General features: G+C 34.2%; 1 protein-coding gene across 1 annotated transcript; it reads left to right on the top strand.

The window, feature by feature from the left end:
* Positions 1-530: 530 nt before the first annotated feature.
* Positions 531-8,355, top strand: LOC120165116 (secoisolariciresinol dehydrogenase-like). Its single transcript, XM_039174702.1, has 3 exons — positions 531-728; positions 1,576-1,970; positions 7,849-8,355. Exons 1-3 carry the CDS (start codon positions 688-690, stop codon positions 8,247-8,249), a joined length of 837 nt encoding a protein of 278 aa, XP_039030633.1. The 5' UTR covers positions 531-687; the 3' UTR covers positions 8,250-8,355.
* The last annotated feature ends 3,968 nt before the right edge of the window (positions 8,356-12,323 follow it).

Raw genomic sequence — 12,323 nt, 5'->3', positions numbered from 1 at the left:
AAACTCACAAAATTCAATCCTAAACCCAAAACTTATGAAACTCTAGACCACTTTCATTTATAATATCTACCATCTCATCAACTTGGAATCAACAACCTCTCTGTCGTTGGAATTTGGAAGAAGATCCTTCATCATCAAGAAATTAAATATAATTTGAAATTAGGGGTTTTCACAAAAGAATGAAGAAAGTTTTGGAGGCATTTCATAATTAAAAATATGTTTAGACGTTTAAGTATTTAACGACGGAATGACCAAAATAGAAGCAAATTGAAAGTCTAGTGAATAACTTATAAATATTAAAATTTTAGTGACTAAAATATGACTGAGAAAAAGTTGAATGATACAAGTTTATAATTGAGCCTTTAAATAATATTAACTTTAGAAAATTATGTACCTATTTTTTTAAGATAATTTTAGAAAGAGGAAATAAAATGTTATTTTATGCAAAAATGAGTGAGAAAAAAAAAGTTGAGTGATACTAGTTTATAATTGAACCTTAAAATAATATCAACTTTAGAAAATTGTGTACCTACCTTTAGAAGATAATTTTAGAAGAGGAAATAAAATGCTATTTTATGCAAAATGTGCATCTGTCCTTGTTGCTCCGCCAATATTATTAAAAGATCACAAGCTGGCGATGGAGTATTATACGAAACCCGGCTCGTTGTCTAGGAATTGTAAGAAACCATGGGAGCTTCTTCATCTTTCATCTCAGCACTCACAAAAAGGTGAGAGTTTCTCTTAGTTTCACTCAATTTTTTTTATCCCTACATCTTGATTTGTAATCTTATTTCTTCTTTTGATGTTGAGATGGTCATCAGATGAAGTCCTGAAATGCTCTCCAGTTCAAAACTAATCCTACTTCCACTTTGTTATTAAATTCTCATTTATATGTCAATCTGTTCCTGTAGTTTAGATTTGATGGGTTTGGCTTGGTAAAGATATGAACCAGCTGAAGCTCTTTCTTCTTTGCAGTTTTGCAGTACTGTAGCTCCCACCGTCCTTGTGTGTTTCTGCACTATTTTGATGTTTTTGACACACCCGAAGGTTCGACCCAAAAATTAAAACCCTCTATTCTTCCCGTCCCGACCTAGGTTTAGAAGGGTCCTCATTCGATCCAAAATCCAACTCAATTTTTAGATTAAAGTCCACACCAAACCCGACACATATATATTTATTCATTTATTTTTAATATTTAATGTTTGAAAGTTATCTCTATACATTACTTTGTATTTACCTTAAATTAATAAAAAATATTTTATTTGATAAAATAAGGATGTATTTACCTTGAACCTGGATTTGACCCGATTTTATCCTTAAATAAAAACTCGATCGAATCTGAAATTAAAATTTTAAAATAAAAACAGTTTTGATTGCGTTCGATTAGGTCGAACTGACCAATTCATAAAAAAATTACCATCCCTACTCCCGGATCCATCTAGGTGAAAATAGTCTTTTTAATTATTTTAATTATGGAGTAAGCAAATACGAAGCATATATATATAAATAATTAAATATAAAGACCTCAAGTACAACACTTTAATTCATGTTATTGCTATTAACCACCAACTGCAGGCTGGAAGGGAAGGTAGCTCTAATTACAGGAGGAGCCAGTGGGATAGGACAATGCACTGCTAAAGTGTTTGCACACCATGGGGCCAAAGTTGTAATTGCTGATATCCAAGATGATTTGGGTCATTCAGTTTGTGAGGACATAGGGCACTCAAACTGTTCCTTTGTCCATTGCAATGTCACTGATGAAGACCAAATCAAAAGTGCTGTTGACAAAGCTGTCGCCACTCATGGAAAGCTTGATATCATGTTTAACAACGCCGGCATCGTGGATGCCAACAAGGCTCGAATAATCGACAATGAGAAATCCGATTTTGAACGTGTTCTTAGTGTTAACGTAACCGGTGTATTCCTAGGAATCAAGCACGCAGCGAGGGTCATGGTTCCAGCCCGAAGTGGTAGTGATATCAGCACGTTTTCATCTATAAAGGGAGTACTTTTGAACATCTTTATATTGAATTTACTTATTATTAGCTTTATAATATATGCTATTATAATATATTTTATGATAAGAATATTAGTTAAGTAACTTAGTATGAATTCATATTACACATTGTTATTTTAATATGTTAATAATGTTAGGATAGTTTTATTATCATATTATGCATGATTATTATATATACATCAAGGCATCATACTTATAATGCATTTCATTAGTTTATTTGCATTCATGTTAACTCTTAGGCTTTATACATTATCTTACACATATTAGGAGATGATGTACTTAGCTCATGACCATCATACTTAGCTCACATTACCATAAACAAACATGGCAGCAAGGTATTTAGCTCGTTTTAGCTCAATATCATGAACTTACCTTGTTTCCTTGCACATATAGGTACAATGGAGTATGATGCACGTTGAGGTAGCTTGGTGAACGATTTGGAAGTCACATACAGCTCACAAACAGCTCACAAAGTACAAGGCAGCTCATGGAATGCTAAGGGAAGCTCGATTCAGCTGGAGAAGCTTCAGGCTAGCTAAACTTAGCTAGTTGGACTATTTGAAGCTGAGTTGCTAAAAGTGATGACAAATGTAGCTGAATGTAGCTGAACATGCTGTTATGGAGCTCAAAAGGACTCGGCTAAGAAGATCATTCATAAACAGCCCCATTCTTGCTAGCTAGCTCAACACTCAAGCTAGCTTGGAAGGAGACATATGCACGCCCAAGATGGAGCACATGACCAGCCATCATTCCATGCGCAAGGCTACACCACAAGCATCCTAGAGAGGCCATGTGCACGCCTTGTGACCAGACCACCATGTGATAGGCGTGTGACTTCATTTAGGCGCCAAGATGAAGAGTCCTCTTACCATTCGGCCAAGCACTCCTTTCTCTCCAATTTGGCGCCAACTTGAAGGGGTACAAGCACTATTCGGCCAAAGGATATTTTCCTCCATTTAAACCGAACCATCATCTCTATTTGTAATTAAATTATGTCATTTTATAGAGGCACAAGGGCTGGTCGAATCCTCTTGTAACCATTCGGCCATATCCTTCCATTTCCTATAAAATAGGAAAGCATATTTCATTTGTAAGCACACCTTTTATTCAATTAAAGTGAGATTATTCTCTTCTTAAGTCCTGGTGACTTTTTTATCGACTTATCAAGTATTTTATACTTGTGGCGTCAACCCCTTTTCTTTCATCTTGATACTTCTGGTTCCTAGTTCATATAACTAGTGGGTCAAAGTACTTAACACCACCCCTTGAAGAAGCAATATAAAGATTGGGTCTCTGCTCTCTATAGCATTGGTTCTTCTTTGAGATTTCTTCAAGATACTATCCTCACAACCATCCTTTTATTTCATATCCATAACCATAGCCTTATCAATTATCTTCCGCTTCCATTACTCATTATTTAAATAGCCTACCAATTCACCCATACGTCTATCACCCTTAACCATTCTATTTTTGAGCCATTCACTTTGCAGGTTGTTTTGCTTCCTTCCTAGATCCACAATCATTTGAAAAGGTACAAGTACCGTACATCAAGCGGTAATCAGAGCTTTGGTGGAAGAAGCAACGTGCAACAACAACAAAAAGAAAAATACAAAAAGAAGTGCAAAAGTGAAGTGCAAAGTCAAAGAAAAAGAAAAAAAATCAGCAAAGAAAATTGAAGGACTCAAAAGTCAAAGCACTCAAAAAGAAGAAAAAAAAAAGCAAAGAAAAGAAAGAAAAGTTGGAAGCACTCATCAACAATTCTCATCACCAAGCATTTTCAAGTAAGCCTTTAAAATTGATTGTGGTGATAGAAGGTTGTGAAGTGACTTGTGTAAGTAACCCTTTCATTCTCTTCTTTCTAATTTCTAAGCCACCTTTTCAACTATATTTGTTTTCCATTCCTACTAACCATTTGCAACCGACGCCAAACAAGTGAAATTACTCGATATAGTCTTGAGTAAAAGTTCATTAGAACTTGAGACAAGAGAATTGAGGATAAAAAGGCTGGAGTGTGTGTGAGATCAGAAGAGGACAAGTAAAAGCCATTAAAAGTCCTAGAGTGCAAACACGAGCGGATTGAGTGACATCAAGTTTTTCTTGGAGTGACTCGTGAGGCTTTGTGAGAGTATATTCTGGTAAGGTCTTTTACACATCTTATTCTTTTCTTATTTATTAACCATGTCTCGGAGTTCAGGACGATCCCCAGAAAGAGAATCCCCTAATTTGCAGACTCAAGCCGTTATGCGTGAAATGGCAAGATTGCTGAAATTAGAATTGGAGCCTTTGCAAGATCGTCTGGATCAATTAGAAGTATCTCTAGGCAATCGGAGAGTAAATCGCCCTAGAATGGAAGAAGACTTAGAAGAGGAAGAGGCTGAAGTAACATCAGTAGCAAGGAGAGATGTTCATCGAAATCAAAATGACAACTTCAGCAACATTAAAGTGATTATTCCTCCATTTCAAGGACGAACTGATCCAGAAGCCTATCTTGATTGGGTAATCAAAATTGAACACATTTTTGAATGCCAAAACTATACGGAGCAAAAGAAGGTTAGACTTGCTGCTATGGAATTCATTGACTATGCCTTAGTTTGGTGGGATCAGTTGGTGAGTTCAAGAAGACGAAATGGTGAACGCCCCATCACAACTTGGGAAGAAATGAAGGCCCTTATGAGAAAAAGGTTTGTTCCTAATCACTATCACCGAGATCTCTATCATAAGTTACAAAATCTGAAACAAGGAAGCAAGAACGTTGAAGATTATTTCAAGGAGATGGAGATTGCCATGATCCGAGCCAATGTGGATGAAGATAGAGAAGCAACAATGGCAAGGTTCTTATCTGGTCTAAATATTGATATTGCTAACCTTGTTGAACTTCAGCATTATGTAGAAATTGAAGAGATGGTGCATGTGGCCATGAAAATTGAAAGACAACTCAAAAGGAAATCCTACACTAGGAGCATTCCAAATTCGGCCACCAAATGGAAGCAAGAACCTATTACCTTCCGGAAACAAACTCCAATCCAACCAAAGGATCGCGCAGAGATACCCAAATCTGCACAAATGGGCGAATCTAGCAAGGGTAAAGAAAAGCAAACCATCACTTTCGAGAGATCCAGAGACATCAAATGTTTCAAGTGTTTTGGAAAAGGACATGTTGCTAGTCAATGTCCCAACCGAAATGCCATGATGATACTTGACAATGGAGATATTGTATCAGATTCTGATGAGCCTATTTTTGACGAGGAACCTGAAATAATACAAGACGAAGAAACGGAAGAAAATGCAGATCATGGTGAAATGCTTGTTTCAAAGAGGTGCCTACAATCACAAACATCCCAAGAGGATATTCAAAGAAACAATATCTTTCATACAAGGTGCCATGTCAAGGATAAGGTTTGCACAATGATCATCGATGGAGGAAGTTGCACAAACGTAGCCAACACTCTTATGGTTGAAAAACTTGGATTAACAACGTCAAAGCATCCTACTCCGTATAAACTCCAATGGCTCAATGAAGGAGATGAGTTAAATGTTACCAAACAGGTTCTAATTCCTTTTTCAGTTGGTAGGTACAAGGACGAGGTGCTTTGTGACATTGTCCCTATGCATGCTAGCCACATTTACTTGGTAGACCATGGCAGTATGATAAAAGGGCTATTCATGATTGTTTTCACAATCAATACACTTTTAAGCATGATGGACGCAAGGTGACCTTGATGCCTTTAACGCCCAAAGAAGTGCAACAAGATCAGTTGCATATGAGAAAGAGTGTACAAGCATGGCGCAAAGACAAAACCCCAACAAAGAATGAAGAGGAACAAAACAAGAAACCAAACTTCTTCATAGAGAACATGATGGTTCAATGCTGAAAAATGAAGGGTCTTCTACGAACAATGGTGATGTTTGGGACTTAAAGTCGCAACTTTTCACCAATGGGTTTAGACTTCAAAAGGTAAGTAACCCTTCATATGAAACCTTTTCTCTTCTCACTTTTCAGGACCAATCACGTAAAAGGTCACTTCCAAAAGGGATATCCTTAGATAAAGATCATTCCCAAAAGGTATCTGTTGGTAAATCATATTCCAAAGAAAGACCTAAAAGGAAATCTTACGAAAAGGTACCTAATGGAAGAACACAAACGTTCAAAGAATACTTTCTATTAGCAAAGAGGCGTGAAGCTATGCAAGGACAGAATGAACTCGATTTGAGGACAAATCGCCCTAAAGAAGGGGGGGATGATATCAGCACGTTTTCATCTATAAAGGGAGTACTTTTGAACATCTTTATATTGAATTTACTTATTATTAGCTTTATAATATATGCTATTATAATACATTTTATGATAAGAATATTAGTTAAGTAACTTAGTATGAATTCATATTACACATTGTTATTTTAATATGTTAATAATGTTAGGATAGTTTTATTATCATATTATGCATGATTATTATATATACATCAAGGCAGCATACTTATAATGCATTTCATTAGTTTATTTGCATTCATGTTAACTCTTAGGCTTTATACATTATCTTACACATATTAGGAGATGATGTACTTAGCTCATGACCATCATACTTAGCTCACATTACCATAAACAAACATGGCAGCAAGGTATTTAGCTCGTTTTAGCTCAATATCATGAACTTACCTTGTTTCCTTGCACATATAGGTACAATGGAGTATGATGCACGTTGAGGTAGCTTGGTGAACGATTTGGAAGTCACATACAGCTCACAAACAGCTCACAAAGTACAAGGCAGCTCATGGAATGCTAAGGGAAGCTCGATTCAGCTGGAGAAGCTTCAGGCTAGCTAAACTTAGCTAGTTGGACTATTTGAAGCTGAGTTGCTAAAAGTGATGACAAATGTAGCTGAATGTAGCTGAACATGCTGTTATGGAGCTCAAAAGGACTCGGCTAAGAAGATCATTCATAAACAGCCCCATTCTTGCTAGCTAGCTCAACACTCAAGCTAGCTTGGAAGGAGACACATGCACGCCCAAGATGGAGCACATGACCAGCCATCATTCCATGCGCAAGGCTACACCACAAGCATCCTAGAGAGGCCATGTGCACGCCTTGTGACCAGACCACCATGTGATAGGCATGTGACTTCATTTAGGCACCAAGATGAAGAGTCCTCTTACCATTCGGCCAAGCACTCCTTTCTCTCCAATTTGGCGCCAACTTGAAGGGGTACAAGCACTATTCGGCCAAAGGATATTTTCCTCCATTTAAACCGAACCATCATCTCTATTTGTAATTAAATTATGTCATTTTATAGAGGCACAAGGGCTGGTCGAATCCTCTTGTAACCATTCGGCCATATCATTCCATTTCCTATAAATAGGAAAGCATATTTCATTTGTAAGCACACCTTTTATTCAATTAAAGTGAGATTATTCTCTTCTTAAGTCCTGGTGACTTTTTATCGACTTATCAAGTATTTTATACTTGTGGCGTCAACCCCTTTTCTTTCATCTTGATACTTCTGGTTCCTAGTTCATATAACTAGTGGGTCAAAGTACTTAACACCACCCCTTGAAGAAGCAATATAAAGATTGGGTCTCTGCTCTCTATAGCATTGGTTCTTCTTTGAGATTTCTTCAAGATATTATCCTCACAACCATCCTTTTATTTCATATCCATAACCATAGCCTTATCAACTATCTTCCGCTTCCATTACTCATTATTTAAATAGCCTACCAATTCACCCATACGACTATCACCCTTAACCATTCTATTTTTGAGCCATTCACTTTGCAGGTTGTTTTGCTTCCTTCCTAGATCCATAATCATTTGAAAAGGTACAAGTACCGTACATCAGGTAGCATAATATCGACGTCGAGTGTAAGCTCCATACTAGGTGCAGCCGCATCGCATGCGTATTGTGCTTCGAAGCATGCAGTGTTGGGACTCACCAGGAATGCCGCAGTCGAGCTCGGGCAATTCGGGATCCGAGTTAACTGCTTGTCTCCCTACGCTCTTGCAACGCCTTTAGCGACGGGATTCATCGGGGCTAAAGACGACGAGGAGCTCGAAAAAGCAATGAGTGTGTTGGCTAACCTTAAGGGTGTGTATCTTAAAGCTGAAGATGTAGCAAATGCAGCACTTTACCTAGCAAGTGAAGAGGGAAGATATATTAGTGGGCATAATCTGTTCATAGATGGAGGGTTCAGTGTTGTCAATCCATCGTTACAAATGTTCCAATACCCCAACGACTCTTGAGTACAAGCATATGCTACGCAAATGCTTGCCCGTCTTCCTTTCATTAGCTTCCAATTAAAGTTGTATGAATAAGATCTTATTTAGGAGGCAATATAGGCTATATTTCTATTGAAATTAGTGAAGAGAAGAAAAGATGGATGTATTTCTTTTTGAATTATTTAAAATTAATTATAAAAGAATTAACAATTATTGATTCCTTGAATAGTAAAAACGTTATTAAAAATTGAATGTGTTTTAAAAGTAAAAGAATGAAAAATAACAGTATACAAAATATATAGTGCGCCGTCTTTAATAGTATTTAGATTATTTTAGTCTATGTATTCAATTATTTTTTATTATTATTTTCGTAACATTAGTAATATTTTTTTTCATATGTTTGACATAATTTTATATATGTAATAAAAATTCATTAAAATTATGCCTTAAAAGATTTATGAAAATCATAAAAAGTTCAACAAGTCTTTTCTATTAAATCAGAAAATGTACGAGTCAGTTTTCATGTTGAGTCATATGTATGATATGATCATTGATCGTAATCATGATAATGTGCACACATTTTCATGGGTGAGAAATCAACAACTTTTTTCCCCTTAACCAATCAATTTGAATTTCAATCAAGTTTCCCTTTTTAGTCATTTATATTTTAATTTCGAAAGTATTAAAATTCATTTTTAATTTTTTAATTTTGGCTTTCTAAATCAACTTTATTAAGAAACTATTTTCAACATCGACATTTTATTCAAATTATTTTGTTGATTTTAGAAGATCATTCCACATTGAATAAAGATCTTTGTAATATAAATTGGGTATTAATATTATAGATCATTCCACAGTAGCAATTACCTAAATCACGTTTGAAAAAGTAAGAAAAACAACTAACAAACACATATATTTTTGTTATTTTGTACTACCTCCGTACTACTAATTGTGTCCATTTTAATTTTTAAAATTATCTTATTCAAAATATCTTATTAAAGAAGTGAACAAATAACACTTATATTTCCTTTTTTACCCTTATATGCCTCACTTTTTGACACCTATTAAAACAAATTTATCAATCATCTTTTAGAATAATTGTGTCTGTAGACACTAATTTTTTTTCTCACTTTATTTTAAATATTATTATTATTATTATTATTATTATTATTATTAAATAATAGTAATTACAAATAAATAACCAGGCCCAAATACAATTACAACCCGGAGGCCCAACAAGAATCAAAACCCAGTTGAAGCATGCCAGATTCGGCTCGGTGCAGACCCGACCCAATAGACCTGAATGCATCTAGGGTTTATGTTGAAGCTTCAAGCCGCCATTGCCGATGCCTCCACTGTCAGGTGCCTCTGTCACGCCATGCCTCCAGAAGGCCCAACGCCAGCCGCACACGTCGCCTCTACGGTGAGTCACCCCTAGAGGTTCGGTGACTCACCGAAAGTCACCCATAGGACCGGTCTGAGGCAAGCACCGTGGTGGCCTATAAAGGCCATCGAACCTACAACGACAAACACACGACAACAGTAAGCACACCCACACGGACATCAAACAAAATATCGAACAAAGAGAAGAGCAAGGAAGCAACCACAACTACCAGTAGACACCCAAAAGAAGAAAAAGAGAGAGAAAACTTACCACGGTCGTCAGAACCTCCATATGCAGCCGTAGAACCGAAAGGTCGAAGGTAAAGAAAGTTAGATCTACTTCGATTTAAAGGGTTTTAGGCTAAAATAAGTTTGGATTCGGGTTTAGGAAAATAAAGGCTTTAATTTGAGAAAATTTTGTAAATTTTGGCCACCGTGGGTGGTACCGCGGTGGTCAGATTCCCTCCTGTGAGGGAATCCTAGAAAGAAGCAAAATGAAAAAAAAAATGAAAAATTTTGCATGTTTGGGCCGGTTTGGGGGTATTTATACCCTCACCAAATCGACGTAGTTTTGGTAAGGGGTGCCTGTGTAATTTCCCACATGGGAAAATCCTGTCTGCAGTCCCTCTAGTTTAACTTTGCAATTTAGTCACTGGAAATCAATTTATGCCATTTTAATTTGGTCTTTGAATTTTATTTAATTTATATTTTAATCCTTACCAATAATGATATATTTTAAGATAAATATCATATTTAGTCCCTAAAATATTAAATAATTTTTATTTTAACCCTGAAATAGTTAATTAAGGTTAAATTACACTATTAGGACATGTATTTTATAATCTTTCTATTTATGTCCATCAATTTTGATATTTTACATTTTAATGCCTGATACTTTAATAATTTTCATTTTTAACCATAAGTTTTATTATTTTTTAATTTAATCCTATAGTTTTAATTTTTCTCTATTTTAGTCACTGTTTAATTGCAATTTAAATTTATTTTTATTACCCTTTTAATTTCAATATGTTTAATTTAGTACTTTAATTATTTGTCTTTATTTTATTTTAATCATATGAATATATATAGGAAAGGATAATATTTATTTATTTAATATTAAGAAAGGGGTTGTCTTAAAGTAAATAGATGTCATTTTATGATATTTTTAAATAAATAAATACCTTTCTCTAAAATAAAATATATATATTTACTTTAGTTTCATTCAAATTATAATTTTTAGGAAAAATTATTATATTTTTATTAATATTTATTTATTTTTTAATATTGAAACAAGGGATTGTCTTAAAGCAACTAGATGTCATTTTCTAATATTTTTAAATAAATAAATACCCTATTTACAAAACCCTAAATATATATAAATATATATATATATATATATATATTTACTTTAGTTTTATAAAAAAATATTTTAATATATTTTTAGAATTATTCGATTGAATCTGGAATAATAGGATCATAAATTAAATTCATATTAGAATTCTTAAACTTCCACTACTAGAGACAATTTATAATCGACGGGTACCAATTTTGGGCGTTATAGGGGTGCTAATCTTTTCCCAAACGTAACCGACCACTAATCCTTTTTTATTACTAAAAAGAATGAATTTTTGGTTATACGCAGACTGATTTATCTTTTAAATAGTTTTTTTTAAAACTCTTTTAATAGATGATTTTTAGATATTCGACTCACCTAACCCAAAAGGTCGATGATGACTCCAAAACATTTCCTTAAAAAAACTATTTATTTATCCATACACTTTTCCGCCAAGGAAAATTCATGCCCGGGCGAAAATCGGTTACGATAGTGTCATTTTCCTTGGTTAAATATATATTGTAAAACTATGTGCATAGTCAAATATAAGACAAATTATGGGAAAAAGGGAGTAACATATTTTCGTAAATCATGTTAAAATAAAGGGTAAATTATGCATTTAGTACCTAAATTATCAATTTTAGTCTATTTTAGTACGTAAACTCTTAGTTTTTTAAAATAATACATGAAGTTTAGTTTTTGTTTCATTTTAATACCTCTGCTCAAAATTTAACGTTAAATTTTGAATTTTTTTAAAAGTTTAGGTACTAAAATAGATCAAAATTGATAGTTTTGGTACTAAACGAGTTAATTTTTTAACAACAGAGTACTAAAATGAAACAAAAAACTAAACATTAGGTATGATTTTGAAAAAAAGTTAAGGTACTAAAACGAACTAAAACCTATAGTTTAAATACTAAATACGTAGTTTACCCTAAAATAAAAAATAAAATAAAAAACTATTAGAATATCTCAAATGAAGATATGTCAAATCTCAATTCAATCGGAGTTATCGATCAACAAGAATTGCAAAAATATTTATTTTTAACGATTAAATCATAAGATCTTATAAATTCTGGTAATTGGTATAAATGCAAAATTGGGCCAATAATCCAAGTAGATTAAATATTTGAACCAATAGATTAACTCAAATATTAATTTGTAATATATAGCATTTGTTACAGAGTAGAGCAAACTCATTATGCCCACATGGCGAGTTTACCTATATATTAGTTTTTAATAGATCTAGGTCTGAGTGTCCCGTGGGGTCTAATCGTTTAATACATTTTCTGAACCTTGCCATACCCACATTAGGGGTGTTTATTAATTGATTTTTAATCGGTTAACTGAGTGGATCGAAAGTTTTTCGATTAATCGGTCTG

The sequence above is a fragment of the Hibiscus syriacus genome, unplaced genomic scaffold, assembly GCF_006381635.1.
Source record: "Hibiscus syriacus cultivar Baekdansim isolate YM2019G1 unplaced genomic scaffold, ASM638163v2 tig00111575_pilon, whole genome shotgun sequence".
In the NCBI taxonomy this organism is placed as follows: domain Eukaryota; kingdom Viridiplantae; phylum Streptophyta; class Magnoliopsida; order Malvales; family Malvaceae; genus Hibiscus; species Hibiscus syriacus.
Note: the sequence above shows the minus strand (reverse complement) of the source record. Positions and strands in the feature narration are given on the sequence as shown.